This window comes from Heterocephalus glaber, unplaced genomic scaffold (genome assembly GCF_053883595.1).
Source record: "Heterocephalus glaber isolate CG9 unplaced genomic scaffold, H.glaber_assembly_v1.0 deba00001531, whole genome shotgun sequence".
NCBI classification, from domain to species: Eukaryota; Metazoa; Chordata; class Mammalia; order Rodentia; family Bathyergidae; genus Heterocephalus; species Heterocephalus glaber.
In genome coordinates, this window is record NW_028258329.1 from 4962376 (window position 1) to 4989568 (window position 27193).

General features: G+C 45.4%; 1 protein-coding gene across 9 annotated transcripts in view; it reads right to left on the reverse strand.

Moving 5' to 3' along the window:
- Window positions 1–16635: 16635 nt before the first annotated feature.
- The window catches only part of Tjp1 (tight junction protein 1), a 207598-nt gene continuing 197040 nt past the window's right edge, over window positions 16636–27193 (reverse strand). For 4 of the 9 annotated variants that reach the window (XM_013075099.3, XM_013075094.3, XM_021264738.2 and 1 more), the window contains 5 exons: window positions 26032–26198; window positions 23809–24289; window positions 21782–21999; window positions 20414–20557; window positions 16636–18203 (listed from right to left, as the gene is read on the reverse strand). In XM_013075099.3, coding sequence (XP_012930553.3) covers window positions 18109–18203; window positions 20414–20557; window positions 21782–21999; window positions 23809–24289; window positions 26032–26198 — 1105 coding nt within the window. In that variant the 3' untranslated portion in view covers window positions 16636–18108. The remainder of the gene's footprint in view (window positions 18204–20413; window positions 20558–21781; window positions 22000–23808; window positions 24290–26031; window positions 26199–27193) is intronic. The other 5 variants (XM_087188282.1, XM_013075095.3, XM_087188283.1 and 2 more) reach the window with 2 other exon arrangements.

A 27193-nucleotide genomic window follows, 5' to 3' on the forward strand; every position in this document is an offset into this window, starting at 1 on the left:
AAATACTGATTCATACCACAGCAGAGATTAACTTTGAAAACACATGCTACGTGAAAGAAGCCAGTTGCAAAGGACCTCAATTTCCAGAACAAGGGAACCCATGGAGATGAGAAGTGAGTCCATGCTCCCTGGGGGCTGGGCTGCAGGCACAATGAGGTAGGTGTTTACTTAGGGGAGGGATTTGGGTGCTCTGCGGTTAAATAAGGCTGGGGTTTGCACACCCCCCACCAGCTGGTAGGCCCGAAAAGTTCATGAATTCTTTCTCAGTTTATGAAAAAAAAATTGAAAGGAAAAACAAAAAAAGAACTCTGAGGTAGATGAAGATGCACGGAAAACAAATGGAGCTGCTGTACAAGTACTGTGGGTTATTGCCACCCAGTTCCCCCACAGCCTGCTTTCCCTGGCTTTTTATTTTGTTTTGGTTTTTTTGGTACCTAGGATTGAACTCAGGACTTTGTGCTTGCAAAGCAGGTGGCAGAACCACTGAGCTAAATCCCCGGCCCCTTCCCTGGCTTTTTAACAAAGCCGTTTTCTGGACATGTTCCAGGGAAAAGAGGGCCAAGTTATAATTTCTGTAATAGATGAAAGTTTATGGGGCCGGGGATTTAGCTCAGTGGTTCCACCGCCTGCCTCGCAAGTGGAAGGTCCCGAGTTTGATCCCCGGTACCAAAAAACAAAACAAAAACAGAAATAGATGAAAGTTTATTTAACGACTCACTCAAAAGCATACTCACAAATGCACACTCATGCACGCCTTCTCGCACAACTACTACACATATTATGAACTCTTACATACACATGCTTTCACATACTATAATGGCTCACACGCACACACTCTTGCTGTCGCTGCATACACACATTTGCATACTCAAGCTCCACCCACAGGTGGGACCCCACTGCTTTTTAGCGGGGCTGGAAGTCTGGTTAGGCCCCCTCCAGACCCCCAGGAGGTGGGTGCAGCTCGGGTACTTTGGGTTAGGACCACTACAGGAGGAAAGAACGCACCTGACCTAACTCCTGGTCCTGACAGATGTGCTCAGCACATCCAAGGCTTAGCCAGGTCACCTTTGACCACCCTCGGCTCCTCCAGGAAGGGATGGACACTGCCCACTGCCCCCTTTGTAGGACAGAGGCCAGGAGGGGCCCGTGGCAGGTTTTCCAGCAGCCTCCTTAGAAAAGGCTCAGGGAGAGGAGATTGAATTACTCCCCCAAGTGCATCTTATTTTTTAATGATGCGCTAATTTCAATTACCCATGTCATCCCTGGCCCTATTACCCTAAGTAATGAAGCACTGGCTGTACCTGAAAGCGGCTGTCAGGAATGGCCAGGGGCCCATCCCGGCGTGCGCTGACCTGTCAAGCATGGTGACTGCACTTACTTACAAATGACACTCGGGCCCATCCGCCGCTAGCTCACTGCATTCATCCCTGGAGTCAGAGCTTCAAGACGCCAGCCGCTCCGCAGCATGGCAGCTCAGCTGTCAAGATACTGAAGCTGATTGCTTCTTGTATTTGTGATCAACGCGATTGACATGCAGATTGTGAATATCTTATTTTGAAGCAATTTTAATCTAGGTTAAATGTAGCTTGTCAGATTCACCTGCGAGGCAGGAGCCACAGTGGGAGCCAGGGGCTGAGTGGAGAGGACAGCAGTGTGTTTGGCAGGCAGGGGAGAGGAGACTTAAGTAGCAGAGAAAGGTGCTTGAGCCAAAAACTTGAGGCCAAACCTCCAGAGCGAAAACCTACCTAGAAGTGGGGAGGTGGAGGCACACATGAGGGCTTGGCCTGAGGGAGCTCAGAAATGTGGGTCCAGTGTTGCTGACCAGGGGTTGGCTTGTTGTAGGAAAAGCTGGGGTCCCTCAGGTGGAGTGGGTGACTGAGTCTCAAAAAGATTCCAGTCTTTGGGGGACCCAGTATCTGTGCTCCCAGGGCAGCCTTGGAAATGGAACGAGGTTTTGATTTATAATGGCGCCACTTAGGAGGTTGCTGGACTGGGATTTGCTCGTCCAAGGCACTGTCATTAACTCCTGTAATGAAAAAGGCCACGCTGCATTATTACACCCTGGAGCAGATTTGTGGAGCCTGAGGTTTATGCATCCAGAGGGCTCTCTTTAAGAAAAAGAACACAACGTTGTGGCACAAGTTAGGCTCTTGAGAGAGGCCCATGGAAAAGGCGGAGAAGTGAGCCGTCTTCTCATCCTGGGCAAGGCGGCACCTCGGCTGCCCAAGGCCTCATGCCGTGGAAGGCTGAGATGTGAAGCCCTGGGATGCAATGAGAAATACAGGCAGCAGCCTCCTCGGTCTGCGATTTGTATTCAGTGGTTTCAGGTACCCAGGGTCAATCTTGGATAAGGAGGAGGGAAAAAGGACTCAATAAGATATTCTGAGAAAGACAGCACATTCACCTAGCTTTATTACAGTGTATTATCATAAGTATTCTACCTTATTATTACTTATCACTGAGAATATTTTACTGTGTCCAGTTTATAAGTTCACCTTCATCACAGTTATGTATGCAGGGAGAGCATTATATGGCATTCCTTCTCTCTGCGGTTCTGGGTGAGAGGAGAATGCGGGTGTTTTCTGTGTGCTAATCAGACAGCCATGGCTGGCAGGCCCTGACAGCTTCAGGACAGGGGCTGGGTACAGGGAGATGAGGGCAGAATGGAGGGATGGGACTCGTAGCCCACCTGCTGCCTTCTGAGGAAGGGAGAGGGTCCAGATAGTTCATCACTGGTGGCCAATGAATTGGTAGATCGTGCCTGTGTAATGAAACCTCCATCAGTAACCGTAAACAATGGGGCTTGGGTTGGCAGACACAGCCAGGGCCAGCAGGGAGGCACACCCCAGCTCCTCCGGGATGGGAGCTCCTGGGGCCCTTCCAGACCAATGTACTTCTTTATCTGGGTGTCTGTTTGTACCCACTGTGATACACTAGCAGTGGTAGGTAGTGTTCTCTTGAGTTTTGTGTGCAGGTACAGAAAATTGAGGAATTATGTATGGAATTATGTTGTAGGAACTCCCGGCTTTGTAGCCAACTCAGAAAGAAGTGTGACTGCCTAAGTACCTAGGGCTTGCAGTTGGTGTCTGACGCCAACTTTGGGTCATCAGTGTCAGCATGGAATTGAAGTGTCGGACACCCTATTGGTGTTGAGGAACGGAGTGGGGTGGGGTTTCCCACACACACACTAGCTGAGAGAAGTGCTGTATGTCAGAAAGTTCGACTTCAGTCATTTCTTCATGGTGAGGACATTAAATCTTCTATTCTGAGACACACAGTGCATTATTATCAGTGAAACACAGAGGAAATATGGAAATATTATACCTCCCCGCATGTTAGATGTCTGATACGCTGAGATGGCGTTCTCTAAAGTTAAGAATGAATTCTAGGAACGATGGAAGCTAAGAGCAGGAAAACATTTGAGAAGACAGCTCCTGAGAGGCAGGGAGGCCCTGATGGGGTGGCCAAAGACCCTGCTGTACAGGGGAAGCTTTCGAACAAACCCACATGGATGCAATGCGGGATTCAGCTATGATCAACCAATCAGGTTACAAGTACAGTCCCTTAGGTAATAGCATCCAGTGAGGAAATAAGTCACATAACAACTGTGACTGGAAAGAACAAAGACTTTCTTAGGAAGCCATGGGTCCAGAGGTCCTGAGGTTCTGGTCACCCGCTGAGGCAGCTGATGTCTATGTCGACTTCATTATGCCCTGTGTTTATCATCTTTATCTTGAGGCTGGTCTCCAACAGATACATCTCCAGCCACTGTTGTAATGTGTTTTTACCTTTTGTGCTGACTCCCACAAGGGTCCAGCCCTATCTGACTATATATAATGTTTTTATCTAACTTAGCTGTCTATAAGATATCCATCCTACTATGCCATAAAACATAATTATTCTTCCTAACTGCAACAATAATTATGTGTTAATTAAAAAAAAACACACAATTCAAGTCCAGTTTTTATTTCTCAGCGGGGTGGCTTATCTTCTTTGCTGGTCTGGTCCAACACTTCCTTTTCATCTAGGTTCCACTGGGCCTCTGTTAGGGAGCTCAATCTTTTAATGTGGAAGTTGGCTGCAGAACTGAGCTCACGCACTCTGCTGGAGCCTCTCTGGGGTCCTCATGGGTTCTTCTTGGCTGTAGTCCAGCCAGCCTCTCCCCCACTGCAGGGTGCAGCACTGGCTGTGGGCACAGCTGGCTGCCACGGCTTCTCAGAGCTGGGAGGAGACCGCCCGCCGTGAGCGTTCTCCTCCAAGGGCCCCCAGGGCCCCCACATGGCATCTACAGTTTCTAATTTTAAGGTCTGCTTTTCTGAGGAAATCAGTCATCGGATTTCTGGAAGGATCCCTGACCGCCCTCCAAGGTTAGGAGGGTTCTAGGTGGAAAGTAAAGAACACCATGTTGTTCTCTACTCCCCTCTAAATCATAGCAAAGGTGGGAAGTGGCCAGACCGCTGGGTGCATGGACACTGAGGGGCCACACATGGCCCACGGATGCCACTCTGTGTAGAGAGCCGTAGCAGGGATGCTGTGTCTCTGAAGGCAGAGTTTGAGATGCGAGGCCTGTGTGTCCCCACGTCCCATCCTGTCACCCTGTGTTCTTGCAGGTGCAGAGTGCACTGCCTTCTCCCTCCCTTTCCCTGCAGGGTCAGGTAAAAGTGTCACTTGGGAAATGGCTCACTCCTCCCCAGCCCACAGAGCAGGCCTCAGACGAAGGAGGCTCCCTCAGGCAACAGGGAGCCTCACAGAACAGAACGGAGGAGCCTCAAGTGGGAGCAGTTACTCCACGGTGGGCATCAAACCCCTCCCGCACAGTGGGAATAACTGCCCTGTGATGGAACCGAGGCTGTGCCCCTAGAGCAAGTTCTCCTCAAGATGGGAACACAATTGCCCCCTCGAGCGATGATGGCTTCCCCAGACCCACACCTGAGGTAACACAACCGCACCACTGCCAGACCAGCCCCCGCCTTTGCTCTCCTTTTCTCTAAAATCCCAAAGCTTGAGTCAGCCCCTTCAAGACAGATCTTGAACCCCCGTACCTGTTCTTCACCCTGCCCTGCTGCTTGTCGCCTTGGTTGGCATTTTGGGACAGGTGGTCTGCCTCACCTGTTCTGACCCCCAGAGCTGGGGCTTCGGCTCACACTCCAGTAACACCAGGGCTCCAGGCTGCCTGGAAGCCTGAGTGTCAGCTCTTGGGTGTAAGCAGGGTGCTTGCTGAAGGAGAAACCACCACTGGGGGCTGTGCCTTGGCCAGGCCTGTGACCCTGGAGACCAGGAAGCCCAGCCTCACCCCACCCAGCCGGCACAGCAAGGCCCTGCACTCTGTCATATGGCTGTCTCAGCACACAATGTAATCAGATTTTTCTTTCTTCTAAATCCCTGTGAGATCAATTTCCTTGAGGGATTAAGAATTTCCAGGCATGGACAGGAGACTAAAGGAAAGGAAACTTTTTCATCTTAGCGCATAAATATATGCAAACCTTTGAAACAAACAAATAAACAAATGGCAGAAAAAGAGAGGAGGAGCCCCAGGGGGAGGTGGGAGGTGTGGAAGGAAGGAGAGGTGGAGGGAAGAGAGGGACCCCAGGCCCTGGAAGAGCACTCTTTACCGCCCGCGTTCCCCTCCCTCCTGCCCCCCTGGGTGGCCCCTCAGGTGGCCTCCAGCCCTTCCTGGGCCCCATCCTCAGGTCCCAGCTCCTCTGGGTCCCCCAGCTCCCCCACTCCAGCCCAGGACCCCTGTGCCAATGGGCCCGGGGAGACCGCAGTCTTGCCTCTTCCCTGGGGCTCCCCTGCTTCCCTGACCCTCTTCTTCCTTGACCCCCTTGGCTCTAGCACAGTGGCCCCTCTCCCACCCTCCTCTGTCCCCCGATGGCGGGTCCTCGGGGCTCCAGGTGGATCTCCAGAGGCCCTACACAGTGGTAGCTTCACCCTGGGCTCCTCTTCCTCTGATGGACCCACCTCCACCCACCCCCAGAAGCCTGGATGTCCCCTCTTTGGCTCCTCCCCTAGTGTCACCTCATCTTCACCGCTGGCCTCCTTCTGCAGGTGAGCCCTCCCTGGGCATGGCGGCTGTGTTGGGTGGCTCCAGCAGGGACATGGCAGCAATGGGTTCCTACCCAACGTGATATCCCTGGGCGTGGCCGGGCGCCCCCGCCCCTGGTTGCTGCAGACTGGCAGCTGGGCCACTGACCCCACAGGGCACATATGGAGCGGACCCCAGTCTGGTCGTGCTGTCCCCACTGCATGTGCTTTGCCATGTCACACTTTCCCAGATGGTGCTTGGTGGTTACATTCATTCTCCTAGAGGTGGATTTTTAAATACATCAAGGTCCGGGACATAGCTCAGTGGTCCACTCAGCATGCACAAGGCCTGGGATTGGATCCCCAGCATTGCCAAATAAGTAAAGCAAATACTAAGGAGTTAGGTAAAAATCAAACAAAAAATGTCTTTCTGAATTCAAGGAGGATGGTCATCAAGTGCACAGGAACCATCGACTCTTGCTGACTGGGATGCCTGTGCCTACCTCAGGTCGGAGCTGTGATGGCCCAGACATGACAGGCCCAGTCTCCAGGGATTGGAGAATGAGAGACCAGGGAGCCTTCTTGCAGCAGACAAGTGAGATCCAGGAGGTGCAAAGGCGGCAGCGATAGGAGCCAGGAGGCTTGGACTGCAGCCTGCACTACAGAAGGCTGCAGTGGTGTGTCCTCGGGGAGCCCAGAAGCAATGGCCCGGCCTCTTCTCGAGCTGTTCCAGGGAGAGGCCTGAGGGGAAGTAGGGGAGAAGGGGCAGAGAAGGCTTGGTCTCCAACCCGGTATAACTGAGGGAAGGTGGAGCCTTTAGGAGGTGGGGCCTAGTGGGAAGGGAGGCCACTGCACGTGCCCTCGAAGGGGATGTTGGGGCCTAGGCCTCCCTGCTCTCTCTCCCTTCGCTTCCTGGCCCTTGTGAGGTCAACAGCCTCCTCCATGGTGTGCACTTCCGCTATAACGTGCTGCCTCGACACAGGCCCAAAGGCAATGGAGCCGAGACCACAGACTGAAAGCTTTAACGGTATGAGCCAAAATGAACCATTTCTCCTCTTAAGATGATCACCTCAGGTACAGCATTTTACCACAGTGATAGAAAGCTGACTAACACAGGGAGGGCAAAGAGAAGGAGGAAGCAGGGGAGGGATGGGAGGAGAAGGGGAGAGGAGGGGTGAGACGGAGGGTCGGAGCTGGCCCTCTTGGCCCAGTAGGGGTGTCCATGGATGTTCTGGCCGGGACCAAACCAAAGCAGCGAGAGACGATGCTATGCTCTGGCCACCCTTCAGCATCACTGGCGCCACCTTTTCTGCTACTGGAGGAGTTGACCGTTGCAGAAAGACAGCCTGTTGGGCCCCAGCACCCGTTTCACAAATGTTCTCCTGGATTTGTTTCCATGTCCACCCAGCGGTCACCATGCTTTGCTTCGCCTTCCAGGAAGCCTTACTCTCCAGAAGGGTATCCCATACCCCTGGGTTATTTTTTGCTAATAAAAAGGTTGCTTTCCTCAGGCCCTAGAAGGCCCAGAATAGCTGTACAGTTGCCCCAGGAGCTTTGGTTTGATTGCCAGGGTGTGCACAAAATTGCTACGTGGGAATGAGGATGTGCAAGCGGAACCCCACATTAGAGTGGAAGCCTGGGCGAGTCACCAGACTCCGAGAGGTTTGGAGGAGAAAGTCCCAGTAATTAACATCCACCATGGCCCTCTGCTAGGGGCCAGAACATCAAGGAGGCCAAACAGGCCCATTCCAGGTTGCCAATGTGTTTTTTGGCTCTTGCCTGCAAGGGGACAAAAGAAAAATGCCGAGAGGTTTATCAGAACACCCTCTGCAAGCTCAGTGTAATTGCAGCGCCCCGAGTGTCACAAGAGCACCTCCAAAGACCAAGCTGAATGACTCCTTGTTATGCCAAGGTTGGATGAAGCCTAGCAACGTGATTGGCAGAAGGATGCAACCACATAGGAATAGGCTGGAGGGACCCAGCAGGGCCTTTTCCACTCTCCCTGGCTCCCTGTGCAACATTCTCACCTCCCAGGACCAGGACCCCTCTGGAACAGGGCTCCGGTGACCTCTAATCACAAAGGTAGATTGGGGAATTTCTTTCCTGCCAACGCTTGCACAGAAAGGCAGCCCAAAGTGATGGCAGTGGTCTCAGGGCTCATGGCTGGCTTTGTGGGAAGGGTGCTGGTTTGCAGGATCTGCTTGGGAAAGAGGAATTCCAGTGTCTGCAACTTGCCTGAAAGACGAGAGGCAGGAGGAGGTCAGAGACAGTTTCTGAGGCCTTCACTTTGGGCTGTCATTTTCTGAGCTGCTACAATTTCCAACTTCCAGAACAGCACTGGAATTGTGGAGTAAGTACCAAGTTTTGGGGATTTTCTCTTGCCACCCTAATTACGAGGCTCAGGAGAACAGGAGCCACTGCCATCTTTACAGTGTTCATCATCCTGCTGCAACAGGGGGAATAAGTAATTTCAGCATAAAATGTAGAACTGTCATGAAGTTTAAAATTGCAGGAAGGTGACAAGAATTATAATGTTTTCGAAAAGGCTCATCCAGGAGTCGCAGCCAGGAAGGGGCTGACCACCATGTTGGTCACCCAGCTCAGATGGCCTGGCCTGAGGCCATCCCTTTTATTTTCCATCTTCTTTTTTTGAACATTCTATAAGATTAAGAAAGTAGGAAAGTATGGAGAAAGCCTCACTGAAATAAGTCATCATTCAAGAATTATCAGTTGAGTGGGCAGAATTTTTGTCAACTTGCTTGATGTGCAGGGAGGGAAGTTCCTCCTGCCTTCTAGAGCTTTTCCTCCTAACAGCTTCTCCCTCCTGAGCTTTTCCTTAAGGTGCTACCAATACTACCCTGGGTCATTCCAGAAACAACCCACCTGGGCCTGCCTCAAGGGGTCTAGGCTCGGGTCCAGTGATGAATGTCCAGGCAGCAGGAGGAAATGAACGGTCCCATCAATACAACAAAAGCAAATAGGAAACACCCTTGCCAAGTTACAATCTGACAATCATCCTAAACGTGCATTTGGGCTCTGAGAACTTGTGCGTCCTTCCTTGCACTTAAAAGCTAAAGACATTTAGGTTCTAACAAGTTCTTCGTGCAGAGGGTGGAGAAGGGAGGGAGGCCCAAGTCCGGGTCTTCTCAGTGCTGCAGGAAACAAGGCGGTCAGCGCTTTATGTGGCAGGATGGCTCAGAGCCTCCCTGCCCATGGCCAGCAAAACTAGTTTCCCTAGGGGCTGCAGAGCTGGCACTGGCTCAGTGTAACAGGCGCTCTCACCAAGGCTAGCTGGCCTCCTGCGACTCTCCCCAAACGCCACAGTATGACTGCATGGCCCCGAAGTTTGGGGCCCCAGCCCTCAGACAGCTGCAATGCATGGGGTCAAGCTTCCTGGTGGCAAGGAGTTGCCTTCCACCCTGTGTAAGCTGGCAGAGCCCTGGCCCTGGCATCGTGGCAGGTGTAGCTCACACACAGCATGGGGAGACGCTGGCACAGGTCTGAGGGTTTCCCAAGGTGAGTTTCACTTGGTCAAGGGTCACCAGGAAGCAAAACGACAGCTGACATTGCAAGCTGCCCTTGAAGGCTGAAGCTTCAAGTCCGTGGTGTCCGGGAAGAACTTGCAGGTGTGCTTCTCTGCGGGGTCTTCCCCACAGCTGACTGACATTTTCTGGATACGGGCACACACACCACCACTCAGTGCTGCGGTGCCCCACAGCATGGCCCGGGCGGGGGTGCAGGGACATGGGGGTGGGGACAGCAGGGTGTGTCAGGACTGAACCTCACTTCTTGCTCTCAAGTGAAGGTGTTAACAGGGAGGGAAGAGGAGGGATGGCGCGGGAGGCTTGCTCTGGGCTAGACTTGGGAGTGCGTCACGCCACACGGATGGGCGGTGTGGGTCACCAAGCCCCCAAGAGCCAGAGGGATGAGGAGGGTCTCACTCACCGGAGCCACCACTGGTGACTGCTGGGTAGCTGACTGAAAGGCAGCACAAGAGAAAGCCCAGAGCCCTCAACACAGCCATCTGGCTGTAGAGACGCTGAATGTGACCCTGGGGAGTCTGAGTGTTCTCTCCTGTCCTCAGGCAAAATGGAGCCGGATCACTTCTTCCATGCAATCAAGATGGTTTAGGAGAAACTGGTGTGAAAGCAAGACCGCACTTGGGAGGAGTCGGGAGCTGCGTGGGAGCGGCTCCCCTGGCAGAGGCGGCGGCTGGGTTTCTGGAAGCTCTCAAAGTAATGGTCACATCTCTGTCAAGCCGCCTTGCCCGGAGGCACTGGTCTGTCCCTGGCTTTGCTCTCAACTCCTGACCAGAAGGTCATGGCCTCCAACTTTCAAGAAAATCCCTGAAGCTTCTTCTAAAAGGAGGCCCCAGAGCTGCAGGAGGAGCTTGTCTGCTTGTTTGTGGAGTGGCCTCCTGGTTGATCTCCATACACACCCAGGGCGCAGGCTGGGGGAGGCCCAGCAGCACTGTGGCTGCCGGGGAACCTCCGTGCTTCCGCATGCACAGGGCACTGCGGATGACAGTGCTAGCCCAGCCCCAGGGCGACAGTCAGGGAGCAGGCCTGCCCTCAACACTCGCCTGTGCTCGCCAACCACACCTCACCACCACTGCCTGAAGTAGGTACCGTCACCGTGGTTTCTGCCATACTACAGATGGGGCAGCCAAGGCAGGCAGGAGCGCTTGTCCCTGAGCATGCAGTGTGTGACGGGAGAGGGGAGGTGGGCTTTGCACTCACTGCCCTGCTCCGTGTTCCAAGGCTTGGGCCGCACTGGCTGGGAAGCCTCTCTGCGTCCCCTGGTAATGTCCGTCCCACGGGCCCCAAGCCCTCTGTGAGGAGGGAGAACGGGGTACCCTTCCAGCTGGTGGGAGCCCAGGCAAGGGTGCCAGCCAGCCTAGCGCACCTTCCTGAGGGCACCCTGACATGAGGCAGAGGGGAGCTGTCCTCGCAGCCACTGAGGGACTGTGCCAGGCTGGGAGTGCTTCCACACGCTTCCACTACGGGAAACAGGCTGGTGAGGTCCAGGCCCCGCCATCGTCTGCAGCGAGGGCTGAGGCAGCAGCTCCTGGAAGCTGTGGTTCGCCTCAGTGGTCTGCATGCCCTGCTGAGCATCACCTGTGTGTGTAAGTGTGCAGCCCAGGAGCACCTGGCCGTCCCCGGGCAGGCCCTGGCGTCGTCACCACTGCCTTGGAGACGGGGGTCACTGCAGAAACAGGCCTCAATGAGACCACGTGAGAAAAGCCACCAAACGACCACCTTTAATAAATATGTCCAAAGACCTAAAGGAGTTAGTCATGAGAACAATGACATTATATATACACTGTCAATAAAGACACAGATGTTATATAGTTAAAAACTCAAATGGAAATTCTGGGGTGAAAATTACAATAACTGAAATGAAAAATTTACTAGAGAGGGTCAACAGATTTGACCTGGCATAAAAATCAGCAAACTTGAAAGTAGATTAGTAAAAATCATCCAATCTGTAGAAAGAAAAAAATAAACTGAAAAACAGACCTGAATCTGGGGTACAGGTACATCAAGCTATGTGTTATGCGGGGTCCCACAGGAGAAGCGAGAAGAGGGGAGAAGAAATCTGTGACCAAATAATGGCAAACAACTCCCCCCAATTTGATGAAAGGCATTAATTTACAGCGACAAAGCACAACAAACTCCATAGATTATAGTCACACATCTGCAAGACAAAACTTCAACACAGCCACAAATAAATCTAATCAAATAGAAAGGAAAAAGTGTATTTGTATTTAACAGCTGACTTCTCCTCAACAACCATGAAGAGGGCATTTAAGTGACATATACTCAAAATGCTCAAAGACAAACATCTGCCAAGCAAGGATTCTACAACTAGGCAAACAATCTTCAAAAATAAAGACCAAGTAAAGAAATTTTGAGATAATGTTTGAGAAAACTCACTCCAAGTAAAATATGCCTTACATAGTAAAGAGTCTTTTGGGCTAAAACCAAATGACAACAAGAAAGCTAGCTCAGTGGTAGTATGTGTGAGGTCTGGGGTTCATTCCCCACCACCACCAAAACCAAAACCAAACCACCTAAAAGCATTGAAAACGAAAATTACATAGGTAACCTAAGTCTGTCTTAACATGTTCTTCTGTAAAGACAATTCTTTAAAATTCTATTTATAAAATTCCTGGGAGGCTGAGACAGGAGGATTGCAAGTTCAACCCCAGCTTGGACAACTTGATGTCTTTAGCAAAATCCTGTTTCAAAAATAAAAAAGGGCTGGCGATGTAGCTCAGTACAAAAGCCTTGAGTTCTAATTCCCAGTACCACAAAACAAAACAAAACACAAAACAAATCAAATCAAAACAAAACACACCAACCACAAGAAAAACACTCTCACTTGGCCTACAGCATATAAAACTGTAACACATGGCAATAACACAAAGAAGAGTGAAGCAGAACACAGGGACAATTGCTATATTTTGCTGGATTTAATAAGTACTAATCGGCAGTAGACTATAATAAGATTCATAGTATAATCTCCAGAGCAACAATCACAAGAAATAAAGGAATTCAAAGTATACTAGGAAATATTTATTTTACATGAAAGGGCAATCAAGGAGAAAAAGAACAAAAAACCCCTAAAAGATGTAATACAGAAACAGCAGGCAGAAATTAAACTTTAATAATTAAGTGTCAGTCAACCACTCCACAGGCAGATACTGACTGATGAAGTCACAAAACTTGATCAAACTATATGCACTGCATGAGACATACTTTAGATTCAAAGACAGATTGAAAGCCAAAGAACAGAAGATATACCACACAGTGACCATAAGAAAGCTTGAAAGCCTATAGCAATATAAAAGTAGATTTTAATACAAAAAAGTATTACTAGAGATAAAGGAGGACATTTCATAACTGTTTAATAAGAAGGAATTATAAACACGTACTCCTAACAACAGCATTCCAAAAAACATAAAACCTGACAGAAATGAAGGGAGAAACAGGCAATTCAACAGTGGCTGGGGTCTTCAATGTCCCACCCTGAATAAGTAAGAATATAGAAGGCCTGAGCGACATCATCAAACAACTCACCTACCCTGCATGTATGGAAAACCACCCGACACAGAACATCCAGTCTCAGTAACTCACGAGCACGGTCCAGATACACCTAAGTGCTAGGCCATACAACATCTTCAAAAAGGTTAAGATGATTCAGATCACGAAAGCATGTTTTCTGATCAGAGATGAATTAAAATCAATAGCAAAAAGAGATCTGGAAAAGACCCATCCAAATATTCGGAAAATTAAAAAATCACTTCTGAATAACTCAGGTTAAGAAATCCCAAGGAAAATTAGAAAATATTCTGAACTAAATGAAAATACAACACAACATACCTAAATTTATGGAATGCAGCTAAAGCAGTGTCTTGAGGGAATTTATAGCTTTAAAATGTCTGCATGAGAAAGGAGAATTTCAAGTCAATGACTTTCAGATCAAAAACTTTCAAAATCGAGGAAAACAATTCAAACCAGAAAAAAATTAAAGACTAGAGAACACACAATGAAAAAGAGAACCAATAAACCAAAACAAAATCAATGAACATTTCATGGGGTTAAGTGTATGTTGTTAATGCAAGAGGATTGCAGCCTGTCTGCACCTTATGATCAAATGGTTCAGGAAAAACTGTTAGGAACTGTGTGTGTGTTCCTGCAGTTAAGGCCTCGTTCCCAGGGGCTGTATTTGGACACAGGGTCTCTAGGGAGGAAGTGGAGGTTGAGTGAGGTGCTAAGCGCGGGCGCCCTTGGGGACACGGCAGGACCAGCATCCCTAAGCAGCAGCAGCAGGTGCTCCTCTATCCGTGTGCTGTGTCGTCTTGTCCTCCTGCTGGGAAGACAGGTGTTTCAGGACTCACCCTGGGAGCTTCCTTAGGAAGTCTGTGGGTTTTGGACCGTCATAAATGGGCATGTTAACGGTTGCTGGAACTGCAGACCAACTCCCCAGGGATCCGTAACAGCACTGACCTATACTTACTAGACTGTTCTATTAAAAACAAAACAAAAAACCCCACTTGTTCACCAGGAGCAGTAGTGCACCTAGGAACCCCAGGGGCTGCTGTATTCCCACACATGTTCTCTTCTAAGTAACAGTCTGCTAAGAAATTCAATTTTCCTTTAAGCCACTTTGTTTCAAATGTTTCTGAAACCCCACAGCTTCCTAGCAGAATGTGATTTCTGCCCGGTTGGTACGAAGACTGAACTACACTTTGTCCTTTCCACCTGACTCCCCTATCCTCAGGTTGTCCTTATGTGTCACTGAAGACACTCATGCTTAAAGGTGCTCTGGAAAACCTCATATCTTGAAAAAAAAAAAAAAAAAAAAAAAGTCTGTGAAAACCAAGCCTAGCACAGGAAACCACACCTCTGCACCCAACTCCAAGTGACTTTTTCAAGTGCAAAGGTCAGTTCATGTGTGTGTGTGAGCGTGTACCTGCACCTCTTGGGTGGGTCAGGATGTACACACCTTCCCTGGCTGGCACTGTTCCAGCAGGCAAAAAACTGGGTTTAACAAAAATCAATTTGTATTCTTTATAGGCAGGCGCAGTTTCCTCCTGCCTGTAGCTGGAACACAACTCACTCAGGACAGCCCACCCAGCAGACCTGTCAGCATGAGGAAGGCTCGCCACAATGTCAGACCTCACTGCCGAGCATCTTTCACAACAACTTCTTGCAAACGAAGCCTGATCCCGAGGGCCCACCTGTAACCTGGAGGAACCGAGCTTAGGCTGCACGTTGAAGGGTATTTGTAAAGCCTTGTCTAGGAAATGGAATGGAACACAGTTAAAAGTATTATCCATGTTAGTTTTGAAATTAGAAATTCTCCAAGTTTGTTATATATCTTCTTTGTGAATCCCCAAGAAACTAGCATTTTTACACCTTAATAGTTCCTTTGCTACCGAGTGGTTTGAAAGGAAGGCACACTAAGTAAAATAAGCCAGTTAAAACAAGAAGCAACTAGGATTCAGGCATGTCGCTACCTGTAATTCCAGTACTTGGGGGGCTGAAGCAGGACTGAGAGTTCAAGACCACCGTGGATCTGTTTACAATAAGGACATGAATGACAGAACAGACCAGTGATGGCAAATTTTTTAGAGCCTTCCACGATACAAATAACCCTCTGAGGCACACCTGCCACAGATTGGCACCTCTGGAACGCATTAAATGAAACTCAACGTGTTTCACCTGTGTATAAGATCAACTAAAAACGGATCACACAAACACATGTAAAATCTAAAAAAAACTCCAGAAGAGGGCTAGGGATTTAGCTCAGTGACACAGTGCCCGCCTCACAAGCACAAGGGTCCTGAGTTCGATCTCTGGTACAAAAAAAAAAAAAAAAACCTCCAGAAGAAAACTTGAGAAAAATCTTTGTGTCATGGGTTAGGAAAAGTTCTCTTAGATAAAACTACAAAAGAATCAATGAAACAGGGCTGGGGAATTAGCTCAGTGGTACCACAGCTGCCTCCTATGTGCAAGGTCCTCAGTTTGATTCCAGGTACCAGAAACAAACAGCCAAAAAAAAAAAATCAATGAAACAATGAACCGATAAAGCGGACTTCATCAAGATTAACAACTCCTACTCTTTGAAAGACATTATTAAGAAAAACTGACTGAAAGACTGAAAGAAAATATTTGCAAATTATGTATTACTCAATGAATTTGCACCAGAATGTATGAAGCGCTCAAGCAAACCAACATTTAACAATGAAAAAGATCTTAACACTTTATCAAAAGATGTACTGATGGCAAATAATGGCTCGATGGCTCAACATCGGGAGTATCAGAGAGATGCAAACCAAAACCACAGAGACAGCCTATCGGAATGGCCAAGATAAACATCTGGAGAAGAGGTCAGCAGTTTCATACAAGGTTAAACCCCCACGTGATCAAGTGAGATGAAAACTTATGTTCATAAAAAGACCTGGAACTCTCAGGGATAAAACAGGATGCGGATTCTGAGCCACCATAAATGCATCTCTAAGACATCTCCCCACAAAGGAAGCCAACAATCCAAGGCTACACGGTGCATGACTTCATTTCCACAAAGGTAAACTGCAGGGACAGAAAAAGGAGCCCTGATGACCAAGGCCTGGCAAAGGGATGGAGTACTGTAGAAAAGGGTGGGGAGCACTCGGGGGTGACCGGCAGGGAGGGTGTGAGCAAACTATTCTGATATTAATTGTGCTAAGGTGATGACAGTGTATGTGTATAAAAATTCAAAGAACTGTACATTTAAAAAAGGGTAACTTACTGTATATAAATTGTATTTTAATAAAAAAATAAAATCCACAAAGCTTCATAAAGATGCTAAAACTCTACGACAACCACCTAAATGTCGAAAGAAGTGGGGCCCTAATGAACACATGAACATGCACGCGCGGAGGGGAAGAACAGAGAGCCTCTCCAGCCAGCCTGCTTCTCCCCAACCCCACACTCCACGCTCGCAGCAGCAGCTCTCGGACCGCACCGCCCACCCTGCGGGGCAGCACCAGATCTGAGGCGGCAGCAGGTGACTCAGGTTGCATGAAACTAGAAACAGTGGGCAAGGACACCAAACCAGTAATTTATTTTAAAAAGTTTTATTCTGCAGAATTAGAAATTTGAGATTTTTAATAACTGCAAAAGAAATTCAGTAACACCTAATGATTAACAGGATGTAGTGGTGTATTATCTAAACAGAAATCGTGCTGATGTGCCATAATAAATTGTCTATTAGTAAAAAAATACACTTTAGGCCACAGCATTGTATCACAAATTACATTAGGGATACTTTGCAAGAATTTAATCAAACTAGAGAATTCTGAGTAACTGTATCTTTTAAATGCAGCACTTAAAAATGTAACAACTCTGTGCATTCTTTTTCTTAAAAAAATGACCTTGTGTGTCATAGAAATGCTGCTTTATTGCTGCAGAGGTCAAAGTTCAAGGCTCAAGAGGTACAGGAGAGAATACAAAGGTAGCCTTTAGAAACTTGGTTTTGTTTATGTATAAAAAGGTAAAGTTTATAAAAGTTAATTTACAAACCAAGAACAAAAACGGTATGCACGCAATTATTTACAAGCATCCTTAAAACATCAAAGTTTTCAAATGCATAGCCAAAAAGAACAGAAAACTACCACTGCCCCTTGTCAAAATAAAAAATAAAAATAAAGGGAAAGAAAGAAATAGGAGGAATGGAAGGAAAAGAAATCCGTACATCACTATTATTTTCTTCTGGGTGATCACACATTTCTGAAACCACCACATCTGCAATTTACTCAATCTTTTTTCATGATACGGTATCTGATGTACACAAAAGCCATAAAAAGTTAGTAACACACAGCGAGAATGAGCTAAGAATTAAAAATACGGGGGTAAGGCATTCCTGCTGGTTAGTGTCTGTGGTGATATGGTTAATTTATAGATTCAAAGAGGCCATGGAACCAGTCTCACATGCTTTGGTGTCCTTCCCTAAGAAAAATGTGTTTTCATATACAATGAGCAATTGTCTTCATTTGACACCCCCCCCCAAAGTTATAAATTCCCCTGCTGTACATTTCTGTTAAAACCACTATACTGGTTATATATTCCAGGTGCATTTAAAAAAGTGTGCATATTGCCTCATGCATAATAAAATAAAATAAAATAAAAAGTGGATGCTAGGTCAGGGCCATTATAAAGTTTGAAACAGTGTACTTTGGAAAGAACAGAACTCAAATGCACCCCCATTTACTGGCTGGTATTTTAACGGAAATTGGTTTGAGAAGCAGTCACCATAAAAAAGTACAAAAATCATTACAAAGCAAAGTATCTTTGCACCTCTAGCCAATACCAACAGTTCTTCAATCATAAACATGCAGTTTGTAGCATGTTTTCTGATCATGGTGCAGAGGCATGCTCACTAATCTTCTTCACCAGTGCCAACAAAGGCTTAATACTAACACACTGCAGTTATCAATTCTAAGAGAAGTATAATACTTGATAGAGTGGTTCCATTTAGATTTAGTAAGTTCAATCCGGCTTCACATTATTTAATCAAGTTCCTGTATTTGAAGAATTAAAAGTGGTCAATCAGGACAGAAACACAGTTTGCTCCAACAAGATAATTTGGATCTCCAGGAAGACACTTGTTTTGCCAGGTTTTAGGATCACCTAGGAGAGAAAAAAAAACTTGATGTCATTTTCAGTTGGCTAAACCATTATTCATGGTGCTTCACAATTATGGGGCAAATATGCAGACATTTATTCAGATAATAATTTTCTTCTATTTCTTCAACATACTAAGCTGTTTGAAATGTGTCTTTATTACATTACCAGGTTCACTGGGCTTTTCCAAAAAAATGTTTAAGATTTAGGGCAACCATATGCCTAGGACATAATTATGAGTAACATCTTCCTTTCACTTTCAAAAGTTTGGACAATAATTATGAGATCACCGGTTAGAGCTGAAAGTGAGAGCAAATGTGTCGTATTCAACTGAGACCTCAAAAGCTCTGCAGTAGCTAGTTCCTAAAGATCTTCCTCCTCACCAGCCAAGCCAAACCCGACCCACCCTAACCCAGACAGACACCAGAACTGCTGACCCTGACTCTGGCTGCACCACAGAATCACCTGCAGAGCTTCCAACACTCATGAACTCTGTAGGTCTGAGGCAGGGCTTGGGCACGTGAGTTTTTAACAGACTCCTCGTGTTTCAAGACCTGCAGCTAGTATGAAGAGCCCCGGCAATGAGTACTAAATGTGAAGCAAAGTCGGGACAACTGTTATGTGTGTGTGGTATCCAAGAAAGCTGAGGATCAAAACTGCTGCCTTTCGCTTCCTTATAGCAACAGCTCTCAGCAGGACTCTGCCCACGGGACAATAGCTGGAGACAGTTCTGCTCATCACAACTGGCCTCTGGGGGTAGACGCCAGAGAGGCCCTCAACATCCCACAGCCCACAGGACAGCCCCACAGCAAAGGGTTATCAGGCTAAAATGTCAGCAACACCAGCTGTAGACTCTCTCCACACCTAAGTGTACTGACAGTCAATAACATGTTATGATGGGATCTGTGGTTTTTAAAGAGTGACTGAATTTCACAGATACAGATGGGCATATGTATTACTACCGAGAACAAAGTGTTGAAGCAATGAGATAGTATTATGACAACCTTGGAAGTAAATGAAAAGCAACTCATTTTAAGTTCCGTGTCTCTTTCTGAGACGCTAGCTTTTGTTTGGATTAAGTCAGTAGCTGTCAAGATCTACAATGACAATTTGAACAAACTTTTACAGTAGCAATGCTTCTAAAGTCATGCAGAATTACATAAAGGTACATTTATTTTCTGGGGGAGTATGTTTAAATTTACAGAAAAAAGTATGTTGGTTTAATACAACTCTTCTATCACAAAAACACTGGAAATAACAAATGTGGGAATCAATTATAACTCACGTAAATATCTGTAAGAAGATGACTTATAAGCAAGTAACTACAGTAGACAGTTATTTTTCTAGAAAATGGGGTGTATGCACACCCACACACACAAAATTGTTTTTCTTCTGGGTAAAATATGCTACTATAATTTTTATTCCACAAACCTCTATACTGTACCAAACTGAAATTGAGTGATGTTCACCTGATTTATCAAAACGTTTGGACGTTTTAAATTCATATTTTTCTACATCACATTTTCTTAAAGTGATCTACACCAATACTAAAGACAGTTCCAATTGGTAGCTGACTTAAATCACCCAAGAAGTGAGAAATGTGAAAGTGTAATGGAAGCTTTGAAATTATGATCTTAAGAGAAAGACATTATTGGTAAAAAGTGCACAACAGAAGTTTTTAAGCATTTCACACTGAAAATCCACAGCTGAGTATGCTCACAGCAGAAGACCTCTGAAGTTTCTCCGGTGTACATATTTTGTAGATCAATGAAGAATAATAGCCAAAAATGAAATAATTACACAAAGGGTAAAATCATTGTAATAGTAAGATAAAAATGCAAATATGTATAGGACAATAACAGATCTGTCACATCCTGAAAATTATGACACAATAATTTGTCAATTTTTGGCCAAACCATCACTGTTTTGGTAGCAGAGATCGAACTCGGGTGCTTGCGCTTGCGAGGCAGGCGGTGGCACCACTGAGCTAGATTCCGGGCAATCATTTTTTTTTAATGAGGCAGAAACTTCTCTAGCTCTCCATCTTTCATCTACTATACATGTATCACGAAGCAATCGGAAAACACTGGTGATACCTATAAGGCCACCAGCACAGAGGTAAAAATCTACTGAAATAGCACAGGGAGCAACATCAGGCCAGGTATTAATCAATGACAGGACCCAGAGCCCCAGAGCACAGAGTGAAGACAGCATACCCGACGCGGAGTCGGATGATTTTAGAGCAAAAGACCAACCGTCAGGAGTCATGGACGCACAGTGTGGCAGGCGCAGCTCCACCGGCTTCAGGAACTTGAGGCCGTGGGGCCCACACATCACCAGAGGGCTCAGCAGAGTTTCACCTGGAGTCAGGGGAGAGTGGAGGGGAGTAAGTCTCCTCTAGACACACAGGTCTCCTCGCCCGCCCTCTTACTTTTGCTGTCAGCGCTCTACTGCAGTACTAATTATAATGGAAACCACAAATAGCACTTAAAATTTTCTAGTAGCCATGTTAGAAAATAAAAAGAAACAGTTGCCGTCAATTTCAATATTTCATCTATCAGAAACATTATTTACCATGTAACTAATATACTGAACCTATAAAAAACAGTATTTTACATTTCTTTCAATTCATAATGGCCACAAATCTAAGTGCTAAATAGCCACATACAGCTAGTGGCTACTGCACTTCACCAGGCATAAAACATTCAAACGTACTTTTTACAAATGTTACTTGTATCTTCCATTTAACAATGTTTGCCACAGCCTTGGTTGAAGGGATTTACATAGGGCCAACAGTCAGTCTTACTGGTTTTTAAGACAAGACATCCTCAAATTAGAGAATCAGATGTTAGTATTCTGGCAAAATGTAAAAAAGTGAGATAAAATAATGTGTCTATGGAAGCAAAGGACTACTAAACAATGCGAACGAAGTCCTGTATCATCCCAATGGATCCAGGAAGACTGCAGATAACAGCAACCCTAGTTCTTCTGGAAGGTCAGAAACATACTGTGCTGTCCTGTCAGTTACTCTGCAGGGAGGTTATTACCACTGGTCTCCAGGACGTGAGACAGCTCCTATCCCAAGAGGGTGACCTTCTGCAGTCAGGTGACAGGTAGGATAAAGCCTTTTTGAAAGATGGAAGGGCTGAGTCAAAGACAAATTTGATTACTTCGGCCAAGGCTGCCTAGCAGTCGTGTAGGGAAGGGGCATGCCCAGAGACCTGTTACTTGCCGTCACTTTTTATTTCACACTAAAAGGCAAAACACATTACAGGGAAGGTCTCTGAGGTGCCACTGCAGACCCCTACATATGTCTGTGCCACCACTCACAGCTCATACGGGAGACCCTTCCTGAGGGAACGGACAAGCTGTGGTTGGCCTAGAGCAGTGATGGTGAACCTTTTGAAGCTTTCAATGACAACAAAGTCTGCTGTGGCACACGTACCAGAGGTTCACCACCACTGGCCTAGAGTAAAGGCAGAAGACAGGCTGCTAGATTATTCTGACTGGGCACTGTACGTGCTGAAGTGTGGACAGGGCAACCCTTAAATTACTAAAAGCAGAAGAAAAATAAACATATTTACCTTTCTCTTTGTCCAAAGGTGGGAGGATGCTGTTGTCTCGACAGACCTTGAAATAGATTTCCTGCTCAACTCCTTCAGGAATGGCTCCTTGTGGGATAATTATACTGACACCAGTTTCTATGGAACTCAATACTCCACCATTGCTGTTAAATATGCCCCGGGCGGTGGCCACCACAGTATGACCATCCTCATCTTCATCCTCTTCCACAGCTGAAGGACTGAGAGTTCAAGAATAGCTAATGAGTAAATTCATTATAATACACAGTAATTTTTCTTTTATTATTATCATAATAAGTAGTTTCTTTTATTTCTCCATATAATCAAGAGTTATTTTAACTTTTAGTGAATGATTTTATCACAGGGATAACAGAGCATATTACTCTTGGAGAAATCAATCACATTACCGGAAACGGTTAGTCAACTTATCTTCATTACTGATTTTGCAATATGAATGTACAAAACCTGGTACCTTGCTCACCCAACTACTGTGGGTTTTAAGAAGCACATTTTAAAATCCATGAACCAGGGGCAGGGATTTAGCTCAGTGGTTCCGCCTCCTGCCTCGCAAGCACAAGGTCCCAAGTTCGAACCCCGGTACCAAAACCAAACAAATAAAATCCGTGAACTGGGTACTTTAAAGCTCATGTTCATAATTTAATTGGTAGCATATTACAACTACAGGCATCTTAGACTTCGGGAGTAGTTTCAAGCCAGGACTTACAGATGAGCAGAAAAATGGACCATGCACGACTGTGTGTGTGTCACAAATGGTTTATGACACCACCCCGAGGAGCAGAGCCCTTTGCCTGAAGCAGTACCTCCACCAGCCCCTCCACAGCAACAGCCCCATCTGATTACTCATAAAGTGCACGGAGACAGAAAGGCAGCAGACTGAAAGGACCATCCCTTCTCTTGGGAAGCAGTCTGTAGCTGGCCCTCCTGGCTCTGGGTTCTGGCTGCAAGTGCTTCTGCTTCATGGCTAGCTTGAAACACAAGTGTATTTAGGAGACTGCGTTGCTAAGTGAGGTGAGTCTGGTCAGGTATTAAATAATAAGAAAAGAGTATCTCAAGTGAGGGTTCAGGTGGGCTCGCTTTGTCTCATTTGGGCCAACTACCTCACTACTAGTACTGTTTTTTCACAGCCCTTCTGAGCTCATTACATTTCTATTTCTTTTCAGTGTCCTTGTTGAACAAAGCATACATGAAGAGCAGAGACACTTCTATCTCTGAGGTATTCGTCTTCCAAGGGGCTCATCTCATCCTGGCTGTGTTGTGACCCTGCTCTGTCACTCACCTCAGTTCTTGGTAACTCAAGGACAATGATCAGATTCACTGACCCATGCCTATTAACTAACTAATTTTGTACTTCCTGGAGATCTTTCTACAATCAAGTGTATCCAACCCATATAGCCCTTGAGCCACATGCTGCCCTGGACAGCTAGTAATGCTTCCTCAGTTTGTAGACTTTTTTTTAACACTCTAACTTTTAGTAATATTTGTCATGACTCAGTTGTGCAGTGCTCCAGCACAAACTGCACAGGTGCCCACAGAACACTTTGGGGAGTGAGCTGCACAGAAACCTGTGTGCATCAGTCATTACACATGCTTGTGTGGCTTGGCAAATGCAGCAATTACAGTTAACAGTATTTCAATCTGTCTATCCGTGTGTGCCTGTGAAGACAGGCATTTACTGTTATTAAGAAGACATGTAAGTTTTCTTATGTAACCACTAAATTTAAGGTTGTTTTTATTTTGTAAAATAATTTAATACGGTAAAGTATAAAAACACAAAGAAGTTTTGTTCTTTATAAATGTTAACTGTATCATACATTTTATATGCAGCCCAAGACAAATTCTTTTCACTCACTGTGGCCCAGGAAAGCCAAAAAGTTAAGACACTCATGTTGTACATAACAGCATTTACTGTGATGATACTTTCTTTTACAGATACAGTGATAAAGTTCCAAATCATACAAACTACATCAAACTCACATAATACCAATCACAGGGCCAAGGAAGTACATTACCTTACTGGAATAGCTTTAGGCACTGTGCTGATATTATTTACTTGATACTTTGGTTTATCTGCATGGATGGAGAAAGTTTCAACTCCACTGTCAAACTCAGGAGGCTGTGCTGAACTGTGTGTTTTCATAAGAGTTTTTGGAGAAGCGGGGGCTTTTGAAGACAAGTCAGGTTTATTATGTACAGTTTCACTTGGCAGAAGGTTGTGATTGAATTTTGGACTTTCAAACTTGCGTTCAAACGGTCGAGCAGAACTTGTATACGGTTTTGGTGTGAACCGGTTGTACGCTGGAGTGACCGTTTTCTGAGTCTGCTCAGCTCCATTAACTGGGGCTTTATCTGGGAAACTTTTCTGGGGATAGAAAGTAGTCTGAGCAGTATCTTCTCGGTTCGGTGGTCTGAAAATTGCTGGCTTACTCTGAGATGGAGGTGGGTCTGGTTTTGACACTAAAGAATTCTGAAAATCCAACGATGCTGAATTACCTGAAAAACAAATATAAGCGTTTTAAAAACTTCTTTAAACAGTCCCCGTGCTGCGCCTCCTGGTTTAACTTATCCTAATCTGGCGGCACAGAATCCTGGGGTGGCTCTTGAGCCCCGAGGACTGTGTCTGACGCCGAGGGACATAGATGGTGTTATTAGTGCACCTTTGCTGCCTCAGATTCAGGTCAGACTGTAAGGATCTCGGCCTCCAGAGACTGCTCCCTGAGTAACCCCTCTCCAATACTCATCACAAATCAGAAAGACAGATGTGACCATATTAAAAATTTCAGTACTGAAAAGTCACCAGAATTAAAGTTTTTTTGAAAAGCTGCATACTGGGAAAACGTATTTACAAAACGTATAACTGATAAAGGATCAGTGCCTCCAACCTATGAAGAGCACCTAATATCTGTAATAACAACTTAAACAAAATGCAGAAAAATGAGCAAAAACAGGAATGAAAACTAGAATGGCAACTTACTGTACAGTAAGATAATCCATACCTCATCACTAGGAGAATGTAAACAAAACAAAAACAGCATTATCATACCCATAAGAACAGCAAGACTGCAAAGTCTGATAATGCCAAGAGCAGGAGAGGATATGGAACAATAAGAATACCCACACATTATTGCTGGAAGCAGTGTAAAATAGTAATGTGAATTCTATGAAATTAAGGAAAAAAATATAACAGTCCTTGACAAACTCTGAGAAAATGGAAATGTCCTACATCTCTTTTACTAATTAGCAAAACCTTGATACCAAACCTAGATAAGACTATTACAAGAAAATTATTAATCCAAATTCTTCATGAGCATAATGTTACCACGTTAAGAGAAATAAAGGACAAACATTGTATGATCTTAATACATAAAAAACATTTGTCAAAATGCTCTCGGCCAACTATAAACAGCAGGAACTTCCTAAACATGATAAAACAGCATCTACAAAACAACCTATAGCTATCATAAAGGTGAATCATTCAATCCTTTCTCCCTAATATGGGGAACTTGCAAAAGATGTTTGTGTTTAACATTTCTACTCAGCATTTCACTGGACATCCTAGCAGATACAATAAAGCAAAGAAAAAGAAAAACAGGCACAAAGATGGAAAAGTAAGAATTAAAACTGTCTTTCTCTGCACATGTGATAGTGGGTGAAGAAAATCTTACTGAAAGTACTATTAATTCAGAACTACAACTTGTGTAGTTGAAGACACAGCTTGGAATTTGACTCCTATGTAAATCATAGGTAATGTCTGTCAACAGAAAATGGATAAATTGTGTTATATTCCTTGGGTAACATATTATATGGTTATTCAAATTAATAACTGAAATTTCATCATAGCATGTAACTGCAAAAGGCAAGGTGCTATGTGAGACTTCATGGCTTTCTTATGTCCATGTGTGCAGACGGACTATAATGTTTACAATCTACTCTTCAAGCACTGAATGTAGACGTACTGTGAACAAACACTACTTCCATAAGATCTGGAGACTGACACAAAATTAAGCTGTGCAAGAAAAGATTAAGACAAGCATTAGACTGGCTTGTTCAGTATAATGGTCACAGTCATAAAAACAGGAGACACATTTTCAACAAAATCCTGTTTTCACTGCAGCCCAAGGGTTTCAAGTACGTAGTTTTTTTATACAGAAACCAACTAGCTTCAACATTCCATGAACTGAAATCCACACGCATTATTATGCCCCAGGGATACCACTGACCCCCGAACCCCCTACCTTCCCCATGTACTCCTCTGGAGTGCGTGTGGACAGAAGAGCTGCTGACAGGCTGAGCTGGCTGGGGGTGCTGCGAGGGCAGTGGAGGAGGAGGGGGTGTGGCCTGGACTGGGTCATAGCGTTTTTCACCAAATGATCTATCCCCAGCATCAGCTTCAGGTTTTCCCCTATTTAAAAAATGGAAAAAATATCAACACTTGTAAACAAACTATTTACAAAACAAGTTTTCATTCCTCCAACAATTTCTACATTTAAAACAAAATCTAGAAATTTCACAGTTTATCATGACTATGGGTAGCTACACTACCAAAATGTACAAACAAATTCAACCATTCAGCAGCACAAGTAATGTCAAGACAGCACAGATACTTTAAGAATGTTAGTAAAACATCCAGAAGATAGCAACCAAAAGGCGGATGATATTTTGGGTATACTTTTTAAAAACTGTAGTATTTCAACAGTAAGGGTTGGCAGGTTTGAGGAAGTCTTGTAAATACTGTATTCTGAAAAATACGTCTTGGCACAAGTCTTCCTTAGACCCACTTCTGATTTTGTTCCTAAGGTACAAAAGGCCTTGGCACACTTAGGACAATCATAAAAAATGATGTTATAGACCAGAGGCTGGCAAATTTTTTCAGTGAAGGACCAGATTAAGTGAATGTTTTTGGCTTTTTAGGCCACACAGCCTCTGTATAATTCTTCAACTTTGACATTTAAAAAGCCAGATAGTAAGTCAATGAAAGGGCAACAGGGGTGGTACAGTGACACTAAAAAACTGGCCATCTTTTACTTTAAAATCTGCCCTTGATTTACCGTATCTTTTTTCGTTTTGTTCAGACTGCTAGAGTAGCAGATATCCTTTATTTTTTACAAGGCTCATTTAAGTCAAATTATGCCATGTATCTTTTTTTCAAATTGCCAATTGTTAATATTTAACACACAAAACTCAAACAAAAGAAATCTTCTAAATAACCCATAATTGCAACATTGCCACCTAAACCTTACTGCAGAGTGCCAAAGCTACAATGGCTTTATGTGCACAAACCATATTTAGAATGCACGTTTATTTTTTCATAGAAGACTTTTGCAGAAGAAATCTAGTCTTATGATTAGATTTAAAACTATGCTGTTATCTTGTTTTCATACATTTAGACTAAGCATT